At 42.9% G+C, this 25,428-nt stretch overlaps 1 protein-coding gene across 1 annotated transcript in view; it reads left to right on the top strand.

Moving 5' to 3' along the window:
• The window catches only part of MAPK1 (mitogen-activated protein kinase 1), a 103,361-nt gene that overhangs the window by 76,066 nt on the left and 1,867 nt on the right, over positions 1-25,428 (top strand). Inside the window, exons 5-8 of the mRNA XM_080821705.1 lie at positions 3,777-3,891; positions 4,173-4,304; positions 17,036-17,145; positions 19,463-19,588. Of these exons, the coding sequence (XP_080677831.1) occupies positions 3,777-3,891; positions 4,173-4,304; positions 17,036-17,145; positions 19,463-19,579 (474 nt within the window). The 3' untranslated portion in view covers positions 19,580-19,588. The remainder of the gene's footprint in view (positions 1-3,776; positions 3,892-4,172; positions 4,305-17,035; positions 17,146-19,462; positions 19,589-25,428) is intronic.

Below are 25,428 nucleotides of genomic sequence, written 5' to 3'. Positions count from 1 at the left end.
CATTAATTCACTGCCATTCTTCTATGAAGAGCTTTCCATTTTTTCTCTTTCTCTTCCTATCTCCCACCTTTTTTTTTTCTTTTAAAGATTTAGTCATTTTAGAGAGTGTGCACAAGCAGAGGGACAGGCAGAGGGAGAGGGACGGAGGAAGCCAACTCCCTGCCGAGTGGGGAGCCCAATGCAGGGCTTGATCTCAAGACTGAGATCACAACCTGAGCCGAAACCAAGAATCGGAGCCTTAACTGACTGCACCACCCAGGCACCCCTCCTCCCTTTGTTTTTAAAATATTATTGTGGACTCATGAAATACATCCTGTCCATTATCATCTTTTTATTTCTATACTCACATTGTCCCCATTTTGGCTAGAGTGCTGTGTATTTGTAACATTTTATTTTCATAGAATTTTCAGCTTGCAAGAAAAGTATAAGGCAGTGGTTCTCAAACATTTGAACCCCAAGATTCCTTCACTCTCTTAAAAAGTGTCAAACTAGGGGTTCCTGAGTGGCTCGGTTGATTAAGCGTCTGACTCTTGGTTTTGGCTCAGGTTAGGATCCTGAGGGTTGTGGAATCGAGCACTGTATTGGACTCCACATTCAGTGTGGCATCTACTTGGGACTCTCTCCCTCTCCTTTTGCCCCTCCTCCCCACTCGCTCACACGCTCTCTCTCTAAGATAAATCTTTGGGGTGCCAGGTGGCTCAGTCACTAAGTGTCTGCCTTCGGCTCAGGTCATGATCCCAGGGTCCTGGGATTGAGCCTGGCATCAGGCTCCCTGCTCCGTGGGAAGCCTGCTTCTCCCTCTCCCACTCCCCCTGCTTGTGTTCTCTCTCTCATTGTGTCTTTCTCTGTCAAATAAATAAATAAAATTTTAAAAAAGATAAATCTTTTGGGGTGCCTGGGTGGCTCAGTGGGTTAAGCCTCTGCCTTCGGCTCAGGTCATGATCTCAGGGTCCTGGGATCGAGCCCCACATGGGGCTCTCTGCTCCGCAGGGAGCCTGCTTCCCTTCCTCTCTCTCTGCCTGCCTCTCTCCTTACTTGTGATCTCTGTCTGTCAAATAAATAAATTAAAAAAAAAAAGATAAATCTTTTAAAAAGAAAAAAGAAAGTATCAAAGACCCTAAGCAAGATTTGTTTACGTGCATTATATCCATCAGTATTTACTATATGGAAATTAATACTGAAAAAAAATTTTTTTTACTATTTTATTTATTTATTGGGAAAGGGAGTATGTTAGTAGTCTTTTCAGCTACTTGTGATTATTCCTTGTTGATATTGTAGTGAAACTCAACAAAATGAAAAGTTAGTCGTGGAATCTGAAACCATGCCACTGAACTTTTGTACAGCCTTACTAAAACCTATGGTCTAGGGGTACCTGGGTGGCTCAGTGGGTTGAGCCTCTGCCTTCGGCTCGGGTCGTGATCTTGGGGTCCTGGGATCGAGCCCTGGGTCGGGTTCTCTGCTCAGCGGGGGGCCTGCTTCCCCCTCTTTCTCTGCCTGCCTCTCTGCCTGCTTGTGATCTCTCTCTCTGTCAGATAAATAAATAAAATCTTTAAAAAAAAGAAAAAGACCTATTTGTCTACCTTACATTCACTGATGCATGGTTTTGTAATATTTAGTCTTTGGAAAATACTGGTTCACTGACTTAAGCAGATGTTCCAGATATTGTCATATTTCGTGTACAGTGTTGTCACATGCTGTGTAGCCTCTGGAAAAATTTCTTGTGCACTTGTGAGAGAATGAATGGAAAGGAAAACACCTTAGTAGTACAAAAGTAGTGTCACCTCTCAGATCCTTAGAGGGAAGCCACCAGGGCTCTGGACCACCTGGGAGACCTGCTGGCTAGAACTTCTGTATACCTTTCACCTGAGATTCAGACTCACCAGTTCTTTATCCTTTGTCCTGTTTGTTGTATCATTCTCTCTGTATACATGTGTAGATTTTTTTTTCCCTCTGAATCTTCTGAGAGTGAATTATAGATGGGCCCCTTTATCCCTAAGCATTTCAGTGTGTATTTCTTTAGAAGAGTGTTTTGTAGAATGCAACTCAGGTTTTTTGTTTTTTTGTGTTTTTTTTTAAAGATTTTATTTATTTATTTGACAGAGAGAGATCACAAGTAGGCAGAGAGGCAGGCAGAGAGAGAGAGGGAAGCAGGCTCCCCACCGAGCAGAGAGCCCGATGTGGGGCTCAATCCCAGAACCCTGAGATTATGACCTGAGCCGAAGGCAGAGGCTTAACCCATTGAGCCACCCAGGCACCCATGCAACTCAGTTTTGTGTCATGTATTCTGGGCATGAGTACCACAGAAACTATATTTTGTTCTCAGTGTGTTGTATCAGGAGGCATGGTTTATGTCCGTATTGGTGAAGTTCATGTTGGTATTTTGGTTCAGTGATATCCTCTGGTTCTCTACCATATAGTGGTGATAATTATAGTTAAATATGGTAATAATTATTATTAGATTAATAGATAAGATTATTGTTAAATTAGAAATTTGTGGGGAAATACTTCAAGATTATATAAGTTATCTTCTTCATCATACTTTGAACTACTAACTACTTTTACCATCTGTTGATGATTTTAGAGCTCTGTCATTCCCTCTTTGTTTCAGTTCTGTCCACTTATTAATTCATGGTTATCTTAACTCATTGGCTTCAGTTCCATAGCTACCATTCTGTATTTGATGTTCAAGTTGTCCTGGGTTTTCTAATGGGAGCCTCTGTGACATGTCCCCACTAATTTTGAGCACTTCCTTACTTTTTGGCACTGGACGCTCCAGGCTTATAGTATGTTCCCTGTCCCAGACTTAGAGCAGCCATTTCTCCAGGGAGCCCTGGTTCCTTTTAGTTATTTTGTGTGTGCGTTTTAAATATTCCTATTTATTTGGTTTTGGCTCAAAGCAAAAGCTATTTTGGTTTAGAAGAATTTGGGGAATAATATTGAAATTCAACCCAAGTTTATCATAGTTGCAGATCTGATCATTCTGTGTTTGATTTTCAAAAATTTTTTTTTCCCACTGTGTTTCTCTAAACTTTAATATTTGGCTGAATTTTTTTTCTCTGTTCATTTATCACTATACCTTGCATTTTCCATAAAATTCAACTTACACTCCTTGGAGAGCTATGGTTTTTTACACTGTTGTATGATTTAGACAGATAATTATTACAAGTCTTTTCACAGAATTCCTTTAAAAGAAAAATTATACCTAAAAATTGAATAGTAAAAGACGACAAATACAAATTAATAAAATATGTTGGAGCCAGCACACACCACACACCCCTCAGCCCAGCTAGAGATCAAGGATTTTCAGCCTAACTTTTTTTGAAAATGATTTGCAAAACGGACAAAGATACTCTGGAAGAATAGCAGTGCCTCAACTTTTGAGTTGGTCTCCAGGTTTTTCAAAATAAATAAATTGGCCACAGATGTCCTAAAGTAAGGGATATTAATGTTTTTTTCCTTTTGCCAGCTTTATCTTATAAGGTTGCTTTCTTTCAAATCATTTGAGAAAAGGAATGAAGTATACCTTGGAAATTCTCATTTATTAGTAAGTTAACTTTGAAGAGAGAAATAAAATCAAGTAATCTCGGTTGTCCAACAACTTAGAAGAAAGCCAAATTATTATTTGTATCTGCACACTCTCTTCTCTTATTTCTGAATTATGGAGCCAAAGGAGAAGGTAAAATTCCTGTCAGCCATGTACCTGTTCTGTAGGAGGATCTCACTGTGTCCTGTAACATTACATATCATTCTCAGTCTTTTCTCCCTTCCCACTACAGGGCTATACCAAGTCCATTGATATTTGGTCTGTAGGCTGCATTCTGGCAGAGATGCTGTCCAACAGGCCCATCTTCCCGGGGAAGCATTATCTCGACCAGCTGAACCACATTCTGGGTAAGGTTACCAAACATTTTAGGAGCTAGATTTACTCAGTTCACCTGCCACAGTTTACATAAGAGTCACTTCATGAAACTAGAATAGTTCTGACAACTCTTTAACCTATGAGTTTGTAATCTTGCTTGATTCCAAATATTAAGGATCCTTGTGAAAACTTTTAAGAAAGGTAAGCATGGGGAGATGGTAAGAAAACAGTTATCAGGGTCCATTGTGTCCACAGCCAGAAGGTCAGTCGGCCTGAGTCTGGATGATTAACAGCTCATTATTTTATCTGATAGGTATTCTTGGATCCCCATCACAGGAAGACCTGAACTGTATAATAAATTTAAAAGCTAGAAACTACTTGCTTTCTCTTCCACACAAAAATAAGGTGCCATGGAACAGGCTGTTCCCAAATGCTGATTCCAAAGGTAAATATTATTTTATTGATTATTTTTCTTAGACTTAATTTTTTGCTTGTTTGTTTTATTAGTTAAATCATTAGGTCACTGGCCTGAAAAGTTAAGTCTGTGGCAATTGGGTAATACCTTATTTAGTACTTACTCTGTTGCTTTTTTACCTTTTATTTGCGAGCAGGGGCGGTAGGGTACAGGAATTTGTGAATGAATGTATAGTTTTCCACCTTTACTTTTATTTTTAATTTATTTTTATTTTATTCTTTTTTTTTTTAAGACTTTTATTTATTTGAGCGAGAGAGAGAGTGCAGGAGTTGGGGGAGGAGCAGAAGAAGAGGGGCAGGCAGACTCCACACTGAGCATGGAGCCTGACATGGGGCTTGATCTCACAACTCTGAGATCGTGACCTGAGCCAAAATCTAGAGTCATACACTTAATCAACTGAGCCACCCAGGCATCCCTTATTTTATTCTTTTTTATAGTATGCTCTACACCCAACATGGGGCGCAAACTTAAAATCTCGAGGTCAGGGGTCACATGCTTTACCCATTGAGCCAGACAGGTGATCCTCTTTGCTCCTTTCCAAAAAAGTTTTTTTTTTTTTTGTTTTTTTTTAAATTGTAGGTAACATACAATAAAAATTTCATTTCAGGTACACAGCATAGTGATTCTGTAATTATATACATTATGAAATGCTCACCATGATAAGCGCATTACAGTATTATTGACTGTATTCCCTATGCTCTTTTTTTTGTCCCTGTGACTTACTTACTTTTAGGATTGGAAGTTTGTACCCTTTAATCCTCTTCACCCATTTTTGCCACTTCTCAACCCCCGTCCTCTTCGCTACTTTTTTTTTTAAAGCGTTACCAGTATTCATTCATTCATTCATTCATTCTTTTCCTTCCTTCCTTTCCTCCTTCCCTCCCTTTCTCCTTCCTTCTTCTTTTCTTGAGAGAGCACACATGTGTGCAAGCATGTAGGGCAGAGAGGGGCAGAGGGAGAGAGAGACTTTTAAGCAGGTTACGGGGTTCGATCTTATGACCCTGAGATCATGACCTCAGCAAAATCAACAGTTGGAAGCTTAACCAGTTGAGCCACCCAGGCACCCTGAAAGTTATCAGTATTATTGCTTATATCAATTTCTTCAACAAATGATGCAGGAACAATTAAACATCTATACCCCCCCCAAATAAAAACCTAAAAATGGAACATAGGCCTAAATATAAGGCCCAAAACTATTAAGCTTTGAGAAGAAAACAGAACACAATATTCATGACCCTAGGTTAGACCAAGATATCTCAGATAAAATACTAAGAGCCCTCATCCATAAAAGAAAGAGGTGATGGATTTCATTTTACCCTTTTACATTTTAAGTTACCTTTGTTTAATAATTATGTTATCCTTTATGCCTATTTAGCGTTAAATATATTAGGTGGTTGGGTTTTTTGTTTGTTTTTTAAGATTTTTTTTTGATAGAGATTACAAGTAGGCAGAGAGGTAGGCATAGAGAGAGGAGGAAGCAGGTTCCCCGCTGAGCGGAGAGCTGGATGCGGGGCTTGATCCCAGGACCCTGAGACCATGACCTGAGCCGAAGGCAGAGGCTTCAACCTACTGAGCCACCCAGGTGCCCCTTTGTTTGTTTTTTAATAGGTGGTTATTTTTAAAAACTTTATACTGTTACAGAATTGTGGTAGGCAAAGTAATGACCCCCTCCTCAAAGATGTCCACATCCTAATCCTGAGGATCTATGAATATGTTAGGTGACATGGCAAAGAGGAATTAAGGTTACAGACAGAATTAAGGTTGCTTATCACCTGATTTTAAGAAGGAGAAGATTGTGGATTATTTCAGTGGGCCCGGTATAATCACAAGGGTCCTTCAAAGTGGAAGAAGAAATCAGAATTGGAAACCAGAGAGAGAGAACAGCTTGCCAGCACTTTGGTACTTGTTCTCCCACAGCTTTATCTTCATATATATCTATATTTTTACCTAAAATTTCCTTTCTATAAATAATTGTTTTGTAAGCTAACATTTTTGGTAAAAATTCAGAAGTTTTAGGAATATTCAACTAAAAAGGTAAAAATCTTTTATAATTCCCTAAGGATCACTGTTAATAGAATTGTGTTTGAGTGTCCTTCCATGTTCATACATAGATCTGGCTTTTCTTTGATGGTTTTAAAACATTTCATCCAGGGGCACCTGGATGGCTCAGTCCATAGATCATGCAACTCTTAACCTCAGGGCTGTGAGTTCAAGCCCCATGTTAGGTGTGGAGCCTACTTAAAAACAGCAACATTTCATCCATCTTGGAAATTCAGCTTTTTCTAACTTTTGCTGCTGTGTGTGTTTCTATATGTGTTTACTTTGATAACTGTCAGCTTAGATGTTGAATTTGTTTTATGTACTAACCTCAGTCAAGGTTCAGAAACACTCTGTTGTCTAAAATAGAATTTGTTTTGGGGTGGCTCAGTCGTTAAGCATCTGCCTTTGGCTCAGGTCATGTTCCCAGGGTCCTGGGATCGAGCCCCACGTCGGGCTCCCTGTTCAGCGGGAAGCCTGCTTCTCCCTCTCCTACTTCCCCTACTTGTGTTCCCTCTCTCGCTGTCTCTCTCTCTCTTTCTCTCTGTCAAATAAATAAAATCTTAAATAAAATAAAACTGAATTTATTTTGGATATTAGAGGAACTGTCTTTTAAAATCTTTGATATAAAGGTAGTGTGTTATCATGGGCGACAGTTTTGAAGTATAGAAAGAATAGGTAAAAGAAACACCCTTAATTACCAGAATCCCAAAGTAACCTTTAACATTTGCTATTCCAGGGTGTGTGCAGCTTTTACCAATTTAGTTACACTTTTGTAATTACATAATGCATTATAATTATAAGATTTTTAGAAATTATACCTTCATGTGCATTGCATGTGTTACTGATTAGATTGGTTTGTATTCTGTATTGTCCCAAGCATGTTACCTAAATCTTATTTCCTAAGTTGCCTTTTTAAGAGGTGGATACATAACAAAACTGCATAATTAAGACTTTGTAATAGGGGCACCTGGGTAGCTCAGTTGTTTGGGCCTCTGCCTTTGGCTCAGGTCATGGTCCCGGAGTCCTGGGATCGAGCCCCGCATCGGGCTCTCTGCTCGGCAGGGAGCCTGCTTCCTCCGCTCTCTCTGCCTGCCTCTGCCTACTTGTAATCTCTGTCAAATAAAATAAATAAAATCTTTTAAAAAAAAAAAAGGCTTTGTAATAAATAGATCTCCAGGCTTCCCTCCTGTTTGTTTATTCACTTTTTTATTGTTAGTTGTGATTTGTATCAAATTATTTGAGATTTTTATTTAGCTCACTGTCCTTAGGTTAAAGCTATGAACTCTGAGATTCATTCATTTAGATAACAATAAACGTTACTAAAATTCAGAAAGTTAGGGGCGCCTGGGTGGCTCAGTGGGTTAAAGCCTCTGCCTTCAGCTTGGGTCATGATCCTAGGGTCCTGGGATCGAGCCCCACATCGGGCTCTCTGCTCCACAGGAAGCCTGCTCCCTCCTCTCTCTCTCTCTGCCTGCCTCTCTGCCTACTTGTGATCTCTGTCTGTCAAATAAATAAATAAAAATATTTAAAAAAAAAAAAAATTCAGAAAGTTAATTTTGAAATGTAGTCCTTGGGTGAAAATAGTGAAGCAGGGATGGACTATAACAAAGAAAGGGGAAAAATGGGAGTTGGTAGTGCCAGAGTGAGCTGTATAGCATCATGTGTTAGAAACCAGAGCTTTCCAGCCAGAGCTCCTAGTTTCCGTTCATAGCCCAGCTACTTCCTAGCTGTGTGAATTTTAAACAAACTACTTAAGCTCTCTGGGCCTCAGTTTTCCCATTTACTTATTTATTTTAAAAAAATTTTTTTAAGATTTATTTCTTTATTTGAGAGAGAGCGTGCCTTTGTGCCAGGAGAGGGGTAGAGGGAGAGAATCTCAAGCTGAGAATCTTTTGCCCTGAGCTCAGAGTCTGATACAGGGTTCAGTCCCAAGACCCCAGGATCTATGACCTGAGCTGAAATCAAGAGTCAGAGGCTTAACCAACTGAGCCACCCAGGTGCCCCTCCTGTTTATAAAATAGAGTTAGTAGTAGGACCTGCATCACAGGGTTATATAAAAGTCCAGACCACTGGAATTTATAGGTCTGGATTCTGAGATCTCAAGACTGAATTTTTTTCATTAATATATCTTGGAGAGGGACGCCTGGGTGGCTCAGTTGGTTAAGCAGCTGCCTTCGGCTCAGGTCATGGTCCCGGCGTCCTGGGATCGAGTCCCACATCGGGCTCCTTGCTCCGCGGGGAGCCTGCTTCTCCCTCTGCCTCTGCCTACCACTCTGTCTGCCTGTGCTCGCTTGCTCTCTCTCTGACAAATAAATAAATGTTAAAAAATAATAAATAAAAAAAATATATCTTGGAGATCTTTCGGTATCCCTAGTTATAAAGGGTAGTACATAGTATTCCCTTATAGCGATGACTCATAGTATCTTTAACCAGTCTCATATTGGACATTGAAGTTCACTTCAGTTATCTGTTGCCGTGTAACAAACTACTCCACAGTCTGGCACCTTATAATAAGATCACCATGTATTTGTTCCTAAGTCCATTGGCCTGGGCACAGCTAAGTGGGTCTGCTCAGCTTGCTTCAAGTTGCATGGTCTGAGGTGGCCTCACCATATCTTACAGTTGCTTCTCCTTTATGCCATTGCCTGTCATCTTACGGTAGACCCAACTGGGCTGCTTCTGATGGCAGAAATATTCCAAAAGAGAAAGAGCAGAAACTGCAGTCTTAAAATAGCAGACACTCCTGCCACAATCTGTTGGTCAAAGCAAATTACAAGGTCAGCCCATATTCAGGTAGTGGAGAAATAAATCCATCCATTGATGGGAGGAGCTGCAAAGAATTTTTGGCCATATTTAATCTGCCACCAGGTTGTTTCTAGTTTTTTACTATAACATACATAAATTCATGTATTTAATAAATAGATCTGAGTGTTCCAAGGCCCTGGATTTAGAACAGCAATAAAACTGATTACCTGCCTGCAGGGAGTTAATAGTCTGGATCTGTACAAAAATGACATAAATAGATGAATGCAAGACTTCAGGGACTCACAACACTAAAACTTTGAAGCGGAAATACTGGCACTTTTAAGTCCGTTTAATGATAGTTTTTAAAAAAGGAAATGTAAATATCTCAATAGGAGGGAAAAGGTACTCATTTTTATTATATGAGGTGTGAACATTGAAAGATCAGTATTCCCCCCCTTTTTTTTTTTAACCAGGCGTGACAGTAGAAGAAAGCATCAGAAGTTTGATGACCCACCATGTGGTCAATGCTGTGGGAAAAACAGATGTTTTCAGAGACAGCTGATAGCATGTAAATTGGTTGAGTCTCTCTGGAGGGCAGTTTGGGAGTTCTGTCACATCTTTTGTTCCAGCAGTCTTGGGACCAACCAGATGGAGAAGTGGCATTTTAATTTGTTTTTCTTTAATTAGAGTGAGATGGGGCACCTGGCTGCCTCAGACAGTACAGCATGCAACTCTTGATCTTAGGGTTGTGAGTTCAAGCCCCATGTTTGTGTAGAGCTTAGTTTAAAAAAAAAAAAAAAAAAAGCCTGAGATTGAATATTTTTCACATATTTGTTATAAATTTCTGATTGCTGAATCCTTTGTACAGTAGTATTGTAGATTATTCTTCAAAGGAGTATAGCTTAGGATTCTCTCCAAAATTACTCCAGTGAGGGGGAAGAAATTATTCAACAGATGGTACTGGGCTAGTTGAATAACTATTTGGAAGAAAATGAATTTAAATCATTACTCATACTTCAAAGTGAATTCCAAAAGAATTGATGATCTAATACGTTTTAAAAAATCATGCCATTAAAAGCCAACGATACTTAGCATATTCAGTATTTTAGAGAAAGACTATCTTCCAAGGCTATAAAAACATATAAACCAAGAAAACAAACATAAGAGAAAAAGAGTAGATTTGATCACATAAAGGTTTAAGACTTAAAATAGATTAGATAGGTCAGGTGTGAGCAATAGGTATAAAATGTTCCAAATTGAAAAGCATTTGATGGATCCCTATCCTAAAACTATTAATGTTAAGGCAGCTCAGCACCATGGTTTAGGTTGTGTGCTCTAGAATTGGCCCCTGAATTCAAATGGACCCCACTACCTCAAATCTTTGACTTTGGACAAGTAATTTAACTTCTCTGTTTCATAATTTCCTCATCTCAAAATTGGAACAAATTGCATTTCCCACCTCATAGGGTAAATTTGGGAGAGTTACATGAAATATTAGTTTATTGATGTTAGACTCATCATTAATATTAGTCGTGCCTGAAGAACAGAGAGAAATCTAAGACCTCAATGGATAAATAAATGAGCAAAGGATAAGAACACAATTTACATGAAGAAAGAGGTGAAGAAAGTAGGAAGAACATTTTATTTTATTTTAAAGATTTTATTTACTTTTTTGACAGACAGTGAGAGAGAGAACACAAGCAGGGGAGTGGGAGAAGGAGAAGCAGGCTTCCCACTGAGCAGGGAGCCCAGTTCAGGGTTTGATCCCTGAACCCTGGGATCATGACCTGAGCCGAAGGCAGACGCTTAATGACAGAGCCATCCAGGCGCCCTAGGAAGAACGTTTTAGAGAGTGGCAGTTGAGACTTTGATTTGGGCATATTAAATTTAAGGACACCTAAAGGCTAAATGTTAATTGAATCATTGAGGAAACTATGTTGCCTCTGCTTAAAGGAATATCATAAAGTCACTAGAAGTGATTCTTACAAAGTTTTTATAGCATGGGCAAATATTAATGAACAATATTTACTGAGGAAATAGTACAGCATTTTTTATATAAGGTATGACCTCAACTATGTAAAAGAACATGCAGAGAAAAATTCTATAAAATACGTCAGAAGATTAGCAGTGGTTACATTGAGCAATGGGGTTGTGGGTGCTGGGGCTGAGAGATGGGATCTTGGATGAGTCATTCACAGACTAGAGGGTCAGCTGTTTGAGGCTTTCTTGGTTCCACCTCACAAGAACCTACTGCCAACGGCTTAGGCCTGAAGGAGGACTGTACTGGCTCTCATAACTTGACAGGTCCAATGATGTTTGGATTCCAGGCGATAGCCACTTTGACCAGAATCTGGACCTCTTTCAGTGTTGCCTTCTTCTCTGATGTCTTTATTGTTAGCTCTTTTCTTGTGGTGACAAGATGGCGACCCGGCAACTCCTGGTCACACTGACCTGTTTCCTGATAGTTTCAGCCCCGCTGTGGGACTCATGGCTTCTTTGTACTCATCCCTGACCACTCTTTGTGGCCAAGGGAATCAAGATGAAATGTGGCTATTGTCAGCATTCTCATGGCACAGCCAGGAAGTGTGGGTGAGCCTGAGATCTTCCCATGGCAAGCACAGCTCCACAGAAAAAGAGGGGCAGTGGGCACTGACAGGAAAGCCAACAGGAAAGCCAACAGTTCTTTTCTTCTTGCTTCTGTTTATTTTTTGAAATTAAGAAAGTGCAGTTCATGTAAGAAGTCTGTCTCCTTTTCTCAGATAACCTGTTTGAAGAGCTTCCAGAGTCTTGCTGTGCCTGTAAATACATATATTAGTTGTGAATGGGGTCATAAGCTATATACTTTTACTGCCTGCAGAGAGTTGTATTTATCAGTCTGCTTTGGAATCATACAGGAGGTTGAGAGGGTTAGAAGAATGACGTCTCAGAGCTTGAGAACATGAACCTTCAATGGCCAATGGAATAGAAGTAGGAACTCTTGAAAACTAGAAAGAATTACAGACAAAGAAGGTAACTAGTGCATATTTCACAAAAGCAGTAGATGGCATCATGAGAAAGTGGACATGCTCAGCAGTCTCCCTGGAACAGAGGCTTCCAGTTAAGAGATCATTGGTGACTGGATAAAAGTATTTGAGGGGCACATGCATGGCTCAGTTGGTTGAGCATGTGACTCTTGGTTTCGGCTTAGGTCATGATCTCAGGATCGTGAGGCTGACCGCCAGGCTCCGTGCTCACCTGGGAGTCTGCTTGAGATTCTCCCTCCCTCTCCACCCCTCCCCCGGCTCATCCATGCTTGTGCTCATGTGCTCCCTCTCTCTCAAATAAGTCTTTAAAAAAAAAAAAAAAAAGACTAGTTGAAGCACTCATTGTGAATGGGAAGTTTGAAATGGAAAGTGCAGACAGAAACAACTGGTCCAGATGAGGGGGAGCTGGGCTACACATTGGGAGATTTGACTTCAATCAGGGAAAGAGTCTCCTCTTTCTGCAGTAAGGACATGTGCAAATCTGGTGGAAGGACATCCAGGAGGGTTGCTCCTGGGAACCTCTGTTTTCTCAGCACCCTCAGTAATACCTGCACAGAGTAATGAGGTTCACAGGGCAGGAATGATATGATTCAAGCTGTGTGAGTTGGGAAGAATCTTAGAATAGAAAAGCACCTGAGCAGAGATGCCCCAGAACATTGGGAGGCCTTGTTTAAGATGAAAAATCTTGAGTTTGGGGGCGCCTGGGTGGCTCAGTGGGTCAGAGCCTTTGCCTTCGGCTCAGTTCGTGATCCCAGGGTCCTGGGATTGAGCCCTGCATCGGGCTCTCTGCTCAGCAGGGAGCCTACTTCCCTTCCTCTCTCTCTGCCTGCCTCTGCCTACCTGTGATTTCTGTCTGTCAAATAAATAAATAAAATCTTTTTTAAAAAAATCTTGAGTTTGTATGATACACAGTTCTCAGTAGTGTGTTCCTTAGACCTCTGAGGTCCTCCAAGTCCTTTCAGGGTGTCCATAGGGTCAAAACTATTTTCACAGTAACACTAAGGTGTTCTTACACTTTCTCTGTGCTGCCGGCTGCACTCTTGGTGCAAAAAGCAGTGGTGAGCAAGACTGCCAGCACCTCGACCCAGGACAAGGCAGTGGCGGTGCCATGCCCTAGTAGCCAAAAACCAGTGCCAACTGCACCTAAGAATGTCCCTGACAGAGCAGTAAAAAGTACTTGCTTTATTAAATCTCATCCTTCTCACACGTTTTGTGCACATTGTGTGTGACAAAATGAGAACATAGACACATAGAGCATGTCTGCCACCTGCCAAATGCAGTGGTTTTTCCTCAGAGAAAAGTGCTTATACAGTTTGAACTGTGACTGAACTAATTGCTTCTTAAGATCAATCATCAGTAGGTTTTAAGAGCAGGATTCTAAGACTGGGAAGTTTGAGAAGCATTGTTGCAGTGGCACAGTTTGAACAGCTAGGTCTTTTTCTCTGGCCCTACTCAGAAATTCAGGCTGAGGATGGGAGTGACAGGTTGCAACCTTGATCTTGGATGAGAGTTTTGCTGGATAGGTGAGATGGACCCACAGTGATGCTGTGGAGAGCCAGTTATATGACTCACCCCAGGGTCTGGGCTGAGATGGGAAAGAAAAAAGGCTGAATGAAGGACCAGATGGGCAGGGCAGGGTCATGTTGCCGTGTACCCACTGAAGTTAAAGAGAAGGTATGGGGTTCTAGGAGGCTACCAAGGAGAGTCAGGGATCGTGGTCAGATGTAACCCCAGCCTTGAAGGGACTTCCAGCTTTTTAGGGGAAATAAAACCTGTATCCAAGGAAGCATATGCACAGGCAGAGTGATTCATACCATCTGAGTGGTGCCAGTGGATTGCTGTGTGGTGTGGGAGGAGGGAGGCCGGGCACTCTGACTGTGGGATCAGCACCTGCCAGCTGCTTCCCGTTTCTCTCCTTTTCCCTCTCTGTAGCTGTGAATAATGCAGAAATAGCACTAGCAATAAAAGGAAGCTGGAGATCCAGTTATTTTTCAAGTAGCAGAAAAAAGCTATCTTCCTTTGCGATTTTTGCCTGTAGGTTTAAGGACCTAGAATTTAACTTGAGAGAACGAAAACGTCTATTTTAGAGCTGCTTAAGCTGCCAAATACCAGCTGCCTTGAAGTGCTTCCCTATTAGTATCAACAAGGTTTGGAGGGGGAAAGTATCCCCCAATGGCTTAGAAATAATGCTCTTAGGATCTGACTTGTGGTCAGACCTTCCTGGATTTTTCCTGACAGATGGTGTCTAATTGGGCAAAAGGCCAAATGACTTCTACTCTCTCAAGAAAGTTCTTGGGGAGAGGTTCCTGGGTGGCTCAGTTGATTAAGCGTTTGACTCTTGGTTTTGGCTCAGGTCATGATCTCAGGGTCATGAGATTGAGTCTCACATCAGGCTCTGCATTCAGTGTGGAGTCCGCTTGGGATTCTGTCCTTCCCTACTCTGCCCCTGGACGCACACACTTTCTCAAATTTATAAATAAATAAATCTTTAAAAATTCTTGGGGAATGTCTCTGAGTTCTTTTATGGTGGTGGGGAGCAGTTAGTGGTTGGGAACAGTAATGTGCAACAAGTGGTATGTCATATGTTCACATATCTGCCAGGGCTTCTGTGGGGCTTGGCATTGAGGCCAGAGGTACCTGAGTTATTGACCATTGTGCTGTACTATCCTGACTCTTGAGAGAGCTGCCTCTGAAACCTAACCTCTTCATGGGCCATGAGACCTCACATCATGGCAGCGGGGATGTAGATCTTTCTGGTCCAGACAGTGCTTCGTTCAACACCCTAGATTCCTAAGAGCCTCCTCTGTTCTGAAAAGTTCTCTAGCCCACAAAGCAAAATGTCACTGTTCCCTAATTTCCTATGGTAGACTCATGTATATTGAAAAGATGATAGGCAAAAACAGAAAACATACTATTTGTAGAAATGCACTCTGTTGGGCGCCTGGGTGGCTTAGTTGGTTAAACAGCTGCCTTCAGTTCAGGTAATGATCTCAGGGTCCTGCGATCAAGTCCCACATCAGGCTCCAGGGAGCCCACTTCTCCCTCTTCTACTCTCCCTGCTTATGCTCTTTCTCTCGTGTCAAATAAAAAAATCTTTTATTTTAAAAAATATGTACTACGTAAAAAATTTTTTTACAGTTTTGTGGACATGAGCAAAGTTCTGTGTTATGTGGAATTTATCCTGACAATCCAGAATGTGGCTTACCACATTTATCTCCCAGTTGTCTTAAAGATTGAGTGGGTTACGTGCAACAAGGGAAGTCACAGGTAGGAGCCAGCGCTGAGTGCACATGCAGGCACGTACACACGCATGCACGTGCACACACATCCTCTCATGCCTGTTCTTTCAATCACCTCAGGCAGTAAGGTTCTGCCTCCCCGTGCTCTCCTGAGGTTGACTTCCTGGCACACAGTGGTTAGGCACTTCAGATTCAGATTGTGTACTGGCCTGCTGCTCTCCAGGATTGAACACAATTTTTAGTGAGTAAATGATTAAAATGATTTTCCTTTTCCATTCTCCTCAGGACTTAGTGATATGTGCTGATTTGCAGATGGATGAGATCGATGACCTAATAAGTTATCACTGTAAGAAACAAGGTTTCTTTGAGGAAATGGCAGTGTTTTCATCTTTGGTTTTGTTTATTTTATTGATCACTATGTTCTCTAAAAAAAGAAGAAGAAGAAAGAAAGCATTCTTCATTTCGCCTAGTAGTTTTTCAGACTTGGAATAGATTATCAGACTTGTTCCTTGGAGTTCTTCGATTTTTCAGGGGTGCCTCAGAGCTGCAAGCTAGGACTTAAGAGAGCTGGGTACCTCCTTACCTACTCCCTGTCGAGAGCCTTCAATTTGAGGAAAGGACCTGCTACCTAAGTTGGAAACCCTGTTCTGAGCATCATTAAATAAAAGCACACATTTTTTTAAAGAGCAGTAATGTCTTTTCTAGCATGTATTCTTTCTCACTGGAACCTGCTCCTGATACTAAATATAGGAACCGTTTGGTCATATTTCCCTTAACCCATGTTGCAGCCACTGTGAGCCATGACCTTTGGCTTTCTCCATGGCTTGAAGTAGTGCATGGACACTAGCTATGGAGGCCACCAGGGTAAGCCATTCATTAGCTGTCCCTCCCTCTTGGTCCTTTTGATCCCACACTTGCTTCTATTCCTGTACTCTCTACAGGGAAGAAATGTTCAGCTGCTGACTACTGACTAGATCAAGAGAATACTTTGGGGGTGCCTGGCTGGCTCAGTCAGAAGTGCGTGTGACTCTTAATCTAGGAGTCATGGTTTTGAGCCCCATGGTGGGTGTAGAAATTAGAGATTACTTCAGTAAATAAACTTTAAAAGAGAGAGAATACTTCATTTTGGGTCTTGGAGAAAGATGTCAAGCTGCAGAGTGGGCCAAGGGGCCTGTGCTTCACACACAGATCTCACCCAGGACCTGGAAACCACACAGGAGGACAAGTGACCATTGTCTTCTATGACCTTGGAGGCCTACTATATGTGTTGAAAGATAAATTGGCCATTGCAGAGAGGACTTTCGAGTTGACTTAAGAGAAATATATATATAACAGTTTTCCTTCAGATGCCTGCAAAGCAGAATAGTGGTTTAGGAAAAGTTCAGTTTTGTAGGCAGAATTAGATCTGAACTATGGTCTTCCACTTTCAGTATTTGGCTGATTACGTCACCTTTCTAAGTCTAGGTTTGTGATTGTCAAATGGTCATAATCTCCAGAAGCCCAGATAATAGGGACTCAGTGTGCTGGCTGTTCTCCCCATGGCGATGCTTAGTTCCATTGTTTTGTGGGTCAAGTTTACTTAAGCAGGGAATGGAAAGTAATTCAGTAAATGTTCCTTTGGCTTCTCACCACTGCAAAACCTTTCTTTTTGTAGCTCTGGATTTACTGGACAAAATGTTGACATTCAACCCTCACAAGAGGATTGAAGTAGAACAGGCTCTGGCCCATCCGTATCTGGAGCAGTATTATGACCCAAGCGATGAGGTAAGACCAGTACTCCTGGCTGCTTCTTCAGGGATATCTATCAGCCAGCAGCAGGCCCAACCAGGAGGGGCCTAGACATCATACTTAGATTGATCCCAAGAGGTATATGGTGCCACCCCTGGTCCTCTCAGTAGCCCACATCATCTGCCTTGAGGAACAGTACTGTCAGCACAGCTTGAAACCTCTCCCCACCCCACCCGCCAAGCCCCTTTTATCTTAGAAAGCTTCCTCCAGGCCACCTGCAGCAGGGATGGGGCTGCAGGAATGGATGAATAAAGGGGAGCACAGATAAGGGGTCCAAGACTAGAGACCATTGTCAGGTTTGTGGCAGGAAGAGGTACCTAAATCAGAGTGCCTTCCTGAGGGTGGAAAGGAGGCCAACTGCCTGCTTGGGGAGGGGCATTGCAAAGTGAAGGGGGCGTGCACAGCTTGGATAGTTCCCACTATGACTTGATGACTTCATGTCTGGTGTGCCTCCTTGGGGATGGGGATACGAGAGCCTCTTGTGGTGAGAAATGGGTCCAGAGATGGAACATGCTGGACAGCCAGGTAAAGATACTGTGTGTCATGTTCTCTCCAGGAAAGTCCCAGTTCCTTGGCCTCTTTGACTCTTCTGAGGCTTTATTCTCTGGACAATAATAAAGAAAATGCAATAATAAAGAAAAATGCAATATAAACTCAAGTTTGGGTCTTTCTAGTTGAGGCTCACGTGTAGAAACCAAGCCTTCACACTCTTGTTTTAAAAGTGGGGAGAACCAAGTGGAGAGTGTTAAAGGGGAAAATGGAAGAGGAAAGAAGGTATAAAAGCTAAAAACTGAAAAGGGAAAGAACAAATCAAAAAGAGGAAGTATTTCCTAACCAGTTCCTTTCCATCTCTGTGTCCGTCCCCTCAGAAATACTGGGGGAAGCTTGCGAAGATACCTATAATATAGTAAATGGGAAAGGTGGGGAGAGTGTAAGGTTTGGAGGTCTGACAAGCCCTGTGAGCCTCCCATGTCCTAATCGCAAGCCTGGGTGGTACCCCAAACCTAGTTAGGGAGTTGGAAAGACCAGAAAGATGGCATATGTAGGACACCAGTGTGACCCCACACATGGAGCTGTCCTTCAGAGAGAGAGCTAGGTACTTGTTTTTCTCTCATGGACATGAATTCTCTACCCCCTTTCAAGAAACCAGTGCTTAGTGCAGAGTTTGGTGTCCATGTTTCCTTACCCTAAAGGCCTGATTATGAGGATTACAAGGATAAAATTTAGGAGTGCCTGGTAACTACTAGGCATCCACTGATTGACAGCTGGAATCCTCATCAGATTAGTTCTAGAACATTATGTTAGTTTGGGGGTACTTAAAAATCAAAATATAAGTAATATCAATTGACTGATTTCCTTTTTTGTCTATATATATATATGGGAATTCCTTAACAGAGACATTTTTAAATATGTACTTTTTTTTTTTTTAAGATTTTTTTTATTTGTTTGAGAGGGAGAGAGCAAGTACACAAGTTGGGGGAAAGGAGCAGAGGGAGAAGGAGAAGCAAACTCTCCACTAAGCCAGGGAGCCTGATGTAGGGCTCGATTCCAGGACCTGAGATCATGACCTGAGCCGAATGCAGACTCTTAACTGACTGAGCCACCCAGGCACTCCTTTTTAAATACGTACTTAAATAGCCTTCTGATTAGTTATAGAGTGTGTTGAAAAATAAAAATGAAAACTTGTAGAAAACTATGACACAGATCACTTTGTAGTCTTGTTACACAGGTATTAAGATTTTGGAGTATTTTCTTCTCGGTCTTCTATTTCTGTATCTAAATTTAAAAAAAAAAACAGGCTTCATGTGGTTTAACACAAATGTGCACATTTCCCCCTGATATTAATCTTCCTTACAGCTTCATTTTTTAATGGCTCCATAATATTTTTTCACATGAAAATACTGTAATGTATTTAAGTACATTGATTTGAGTAGCCTGGCTTTTGATTATATAAACATATCATTACCACCCACACAACAGTGAATTTCTGTTACTTCAACACTTAGTGCCTTAAAAATTTGACATTGATTTTGGGATTAGTGATAAATTCAGAAGAATGTTCAAAATGGATGTAGTTGCTCCCCATCCATTTACTACATGTTCATACAAAGTGCGCCTTTTGGAATGCGTCGGTGGGATATGGGTGCGTAGATGCTTTATCAGAGCTCTTGGTTTCCATCAATGTCAGTGCTGCTGTATACATTTCAGAGTCTAAGCCATAGACATGAATCAGTACATGACTACCTCTGCCATAACCAGTCTTGTCTGCTCCACGTCCTGTGCTCTCCTACAGCCCATCGCTGAGGCGCCATTCAAGTTTGACATGGAGCTGGATGACCTGCCCAAGGAAAAGCTCAAAGAGCTCATCTTCGAAGAGACAGCTAGATTCCAGCCGGGATACAGATCTTAAATTTGTCAGGTACCTAGAGCTTTAGCCACATGATAAACCCTGGTGAGGGAGAGAGAATATGAATTAAATGTTATTAAAAAGAAAGATTTCCTTGAGTTCCACGTGGAAGCTTCCTGTGCTTAAGTCAGAAAGTCTGGTGAACAGTGCAGTGGTATCAGTAAGTATCAGTGGTATCAGTAGGATTTTCAAAAAATTGTGTTCAAAAAAAAGGGAAATGCAGATCTTGATTTTAGAGAACATCCATAAAGAGGGGAAAGAATAGTGTGGAAACTCAAGGGAGTGGAGGAGTAAGAATAGTGTTCAAGTCTGTAGAAATGAGCAGCGAAGTCAAGAATTACAACCAGGCCTGAAGCATTTGCCAGAGAAATGCTTTGGACAGAGCAGCCCAGGAGAGGCTGGAGGTGTTTCTCTGCGGGCAGCAGGGTCATGCACAGCCTGGCGGCTGGTGGCTACAGGGCTGCTGTGCCGGCAGCAAAACAGGTGGCTCCATGAGGGTGGCGAGAGAAGAGTGGCTTCTGTGGCGGTATGCATCTGATAGAACTGTCTCTCTGCTCCATTCTTTCTGCCCTGTCCATTCTGTTTTTATACGTTGGGGTCTAGAGACGGTGGTTCAGGCTAAGGGTTGGCAGTTGCAAGGCTCAAAAGCAGAAGCTGCTTGGGGTGTTTCACACAGAGACCGTGTAACTGGTCAGAGGGCTTTAGAATGGCTGGACAGGAAAGGGTGGGGTTACCTGCAGTAACCCCAGGAAGCTGTTCCCAGGGGCCTCCAGCTAAAGGAGCAAAATTAAACGGTGTTAGCCAGGGTCCTTGATCATCACACAGCTAGGGTGCTGGGCACCTGCGGTAACTGCAGCTGTTAGAGCATCACTATTGCTGAGAATGGGGTCAGAAGCCTGTACTGCCACTGATGGGGGCGCTCTCTGGAGCCTAAAGCTGCCGTTAACCATCCAGTGCCTGTGAAACCAGGAGCCTCCCTCCTCCTCAAAAGCCATATGTCACTAAGAAGCAGAAAAAAGGAAACCTAGCTTTCCCTGCATTGCCGGCCATTGGCAGAATCTCATCAGAAGCCAGTCACCAGTGAAGTCCAGCAGTACAGTTGACAATCTCCCAGCCCTGTCATTAAGGACAGAGGACAAAGGAAGGGTAGAGAGGATCTGAGGACTGACATGGCCAGCTCAGCCTCAGGGGGCCGTGGAAACCAGGCAGAGTAAGGCTGGGAACCAGTAGAGAGTACACTCTTCTAGCATGGAGGAAAGAAAATGGGGTTTTCAGAAGTCTGGTATCTAAGCATGGAGGGTTGGAGGAGAAGACTGGAATGGAGAAGAGCTCAAAATGAATCTGTGAGCTTCCAGACCAGAGGGCTAGAGGCTTGGACGAGGGCTGTGGAGGTGAGAAGTGGTGTTCGGCAGAGTGGAGAAAATGCAAAGTCTGAAAGACTCCAGATTTACTGACCCTAGCACCTGACACTGGACATGTCCTAAAAGACAAACTCAAAGTGAAGTGTGGAAGAAGCAGCGGCTTATGGGACATTAGGAACAAGCTGATAAGTAAGCCCTTGGGGATGGGGAAGAGGCTGAGGAGGACAGAGTCTAGCAAGGCTTGGATTCATTTATTCTTTCATACCCCATGATGTTAGAGTCTATTAAAGTATTTATGTATAGTGTCACTCACTGACAAAAAGTCAGACCCCAGGACCCAACCGCTTTGACTACTTGAGTCTTCTTGGGTTCTCCATCCTGGTCCCTTTGCTTGGTGCTCACAGTGGAAGGGGTCCTCTCTCTCCGAGCTTGCTTCCCTGTGTCTGTACAAGGTCAGATCAGCTGCCTCAGGGTTTTGGAGTTAAAGTTTTATCTGGCCCTTTACAAGTACAGGTTTTCTGACCCCTGGCCTAGAATATTGAGCCGAGCTGCTTCGGTTGCTTTTCTTTCTTCACAATCCTTTTAACAGCTCATTTTCCTGAAGTCCGTTGGTGGCCTCTGTTCTCTCCATCTTTTTCTTGGTGAGCTCACACATACTGCATACTTCCTCTGGGACAGGCACATGTTAGACTCCCTGGGGAGCAGAGCAAACCTAAATTTGGCCCCAAAGGAGCACATGGTTTAGTAGGGGACAAAGACAAACAGAACTGCCACGCATATTTTTAGTGTGAGAGAGAATGCCAGGAAGGAGGGAGGCTCTTGGCAGTGTGGGGCTGGGGAGTCAGGTCTGCATGGGAGGCTGAAGCCCAGGCTTACCAAGGAGCCCGCCTCTCCCTCACAGGCATCTTCGGGTTCCTGAAGCATCAGGAAGGTGATTCTAGGACACTAAGGATGTTGGGTGACCCAGAGAGCAAGGTACCCTTGAGATTACTGGCGCAGCTGCTGGAGGAGGAGGGCAGTGCAACTGCCACAGGAGAACGGGACAAAGGCATATGTGCTCCTAGGGCTTCAGGGCGCAACTGCTGGCCTGATGTCTCCTGACAGAGGCCACGGCGGCTGCCAGTGTCCACCCCACTTCTGAGAGTCCAGAACTAGGGCTTGTTACCAGGGAAGGGGTGGCAAAGACAGTCACTCTGTGTTTTAGTTCACTTTCGCCACGGGAGCAAAAGGCACGGTACATGATTATAGCCTGACTTTTTTCCCCCAACTTTTTGTTACTGAATCATAATTGACATATTAGCTTCAGGTGTACAGCATAATGATTTGATTTTTTTTTTTTAAGATTTTCATTCATTTATTTGACAGAGATCACAAGTAGGCAGAGAAGCAGGCAGAGAGAGAGAGGGGTAAGCAGGCTCCCCGCTGAGCAGAGAGCCTGATGCAGGGCTCAATTCCAGACCCCTGAGATCATGACCTGAGCCAAAGGCAGAGGCTTAAAACCCACTGAGCCACCCAGGCGCCCCTGATTTGATTTTTATACATCATAAAATGATCATCTCTGTAGATCTAGTTACCCAGTGTTTCTTAAATTACAATTTTTAACTATTTTGAAAAGTTGAGTTTTACAATAGAAACCGGTTTTCTCCCAAATCTGTTCATCTGTTCCTCCATCTTCCTGTCAGTCTATCTTTCTTCTTTCTTATGCATTTCCAAGAAGGTCCCAATATCTAGATTGGCTTATACTTTAGTCATTAGAATATAAAAGTAAATCCAGAGGAAGGTGGAGCTGGGGGCACTCATTAAATTCTGGGCCAGGTTCTTTCACAAACATTTTATTTGATGCTCACAGCAACATTGACTGAAGTTAGTACACAGCCCATGTTTATGATTGAGGAAGCTGAAGATTGCACATGTTTAAGCGTTTTGCTGAAGATTATATGCTGTTGGCAAAGTTAGGCAGCTCTGGGTCTTTGGACCCGGAAATCCCATTTTCTTCTAAGTTCAGTACACTGCCTTGGGGTAGTAGTTCTGTGCCTTGGAAAAGGTTGAGGAGTTCATTCACAATACTATACCACAATGTTACTGAGTTCCCAGCCTGCAACAGTGAGATTAGAAGCTACAAACTGGAGAGTCAGGGAGGTATGGGTGCTGGCACATACAGGGACTTTAAAGAAATGTGATGTTGACTGCCCAGCCACATAGGAAAAAACTAGAAAACATGCCCACACAGGACCTCAGAGCACAGCCATGGGGACCCCTTTGGGGGAGGGGTTAGCAAAGCCTACTCCAGGAAAAGCCCCATGTGTCCCCTCCTTGACTCATCACAGGCTTTACTGATGCCCTGAGTGGTCTGAAATGATCAGGGGGTGTTCATTATATGTAGTTTAAGTGGGTCAGTTTTAGATAATGTGTCCACTGAAAAGTTAAAAATGTGTCCGTGGTTAACTTTGTGACAAGCCTCCTGTTGCTAGAGGCTGGTGAAAGTAGGTGCCTGACTTCCTTCCTCTTCTGCCTGTTGGTGAATTTTCTCAGACTGATTAATTTCTCCCAGCTGGTAGATTTGGCTGCAGTTCAGAAGAGCGTACCTCTAGAGGGAGGTCATTTCCCATCTCTGAGTCCATCTCCTTGTCAGAGAGTTGGGTTATAACAATCATTCTTCCTGCCCTGACTCCTGAGTGGTAGATGAACTCCCATTTTGCCTGGAAGTGCATTGTGAAATACCAAAGTGACATTCTGCTAGATTATACTAACAGACATTTCACAACAGTAAGGGTCTCTCCAAAGGGAAGATCTATTTTGTTTGCATTTTGACACACTTAAGTTACCCTCCAGCCATCTCAAGCAGGTTTCCTCATCAGAGCCAAGAACACAACGTGATTGGAGTAGTAGTGTTTCACTTCTCCATAGGGTGATACAAAACCAATAGAAACCTAGGGATGAACTTAATTCATTACATATGGATGCCTTAGGCAGTGGTTCTCAGAAGTGTGGTCCATCTGTGCCCTACGCCCCAACAGTCTGTGTTTTAACAAGCTCTGCAGAGGATTCTGATGCTCACCCTTGAAAACTATTAGCCTATAAAGGGTTAGAGTAGATTTGATTTGTAATATAATCTCTTCATGTAAAATAGAGATATTACCATAATGAAGGGGGGAAGGTGTGCTTCTTGTACTTTGATGGTGTGACACTTCTAGTAGACCTCTTGCAGGTGGCCCATATGCAGACATGTGGAGAGCCAGGTGGGTCCTGTCAAGTACAGAGAATGAGTGAAGACTGTCTGCAGGATGCCACCTGCTGTCTCTCAGGGAGCTGTCCTGCAGGACTGGTGGGGCCATAGCTATCAGATCACCCCAGACCTACGTGATCAGAACCATCTGCTGCTCCTGAGAACCATGCCATGGCTCCCTGCCTCACCAGAATCCAAGCCTGTCAGCCTCACACTTCCAGCCAGTACTTCATTTTGCTTGTCCTGCTTTGTTGCAGTTGTAGGGAACTTGACTGTTACAACAACACACTTGTCACTGTGTGGTTGATTCTTTCCTAACTAGACATCCAGAGAGGGAAAGAGACCTGGTTAGAAGAGGAGGTAGCAGGAGTGCCTGGCTGGCTCAGTCAGTGGAGCGTGTGACTCTTGATCTCAGGGTGCTAGTTTGAGTCCCACATTGGGTGAAGAGATTTTTAAAAAAGAAAAAGAGGTCATAGATGAATGTTTTGCGTGTGTGTGTATGTTTTAGGAGAGCGAGGAGAGGGAGAAGGAAAGAGTCTTAAGCAGGCTCCATGCCTAGCGTGGAGCCCGATGTGGGGCTTGATCTCATAACCCTGAGATCCTGAGCCAAAATCAAGAGTTGGACACTTAACCCACTGAGCCATGCAGGCTCCCCAAATGTGTGGGATTTTTTTCCCCGAGATTTTATTTATTTTCGAGAGAGCATGAGCAGGAGAGTACAAGCAGAGGGAGGGGCTGAGGGACAGGGAGAAGCAGACTGCCCACTGAGCAGGGAGCCTGACATGGGGGCAGTCCCAGGATCCCAAGATCATGACCTGAGCCTAAGTCAGACGCTTAACTAAGCCACCCAGGTACCTCCCAAATGTGTGTTCCTTCTTTTTTTTTTTTTTTTAGATTTTTATTTATTTATTTGACAGAGAGACACAGCAAGAGAGGGAACATAAGCAGGGAAAATGGGAGAGGGAGAAGCAGGCTTCCTGCTGAGCAGGGAGCCCAATGTGCGGCTTGATCCCAGGACACTGGTACCATGATCTGAGCCACCCAAGGACCCCCCAAATGTGTGTTCTTTACAAAGACCTTCAGATCCTGGTTTTGACCATTGGAGTGGTGGGTACCGTAGTTAATAAAAGGCACCTGAGGAACACCGAAGTCTGCCAGGCTGCAAGTGTGCATGCATACGTGTGTTCCCTATTTCACAGAAACCTCCTCTGAGGTGCCCAAGGAGAGGCGCCTGCAGACTGGAGGCCGAGCCCATTCCTTCAGAG

Source organism: Martes martes (assembly GCF_963455335.1).
Source record: "Martes martes genome assembly, chromosome: 13".
NCBI classification, from domain to species: domain Eukaryota; kingdom Metazoa; phylum Chordata; class Mammalia; order Carnivora; family Mustelidae; genus Martes; species Martes martes.
The sequence above is the reverse complement of the archived record's forward strand: the minus strand, read 5'-3'. Positions and strand labels throughout refer to the sequence as shown.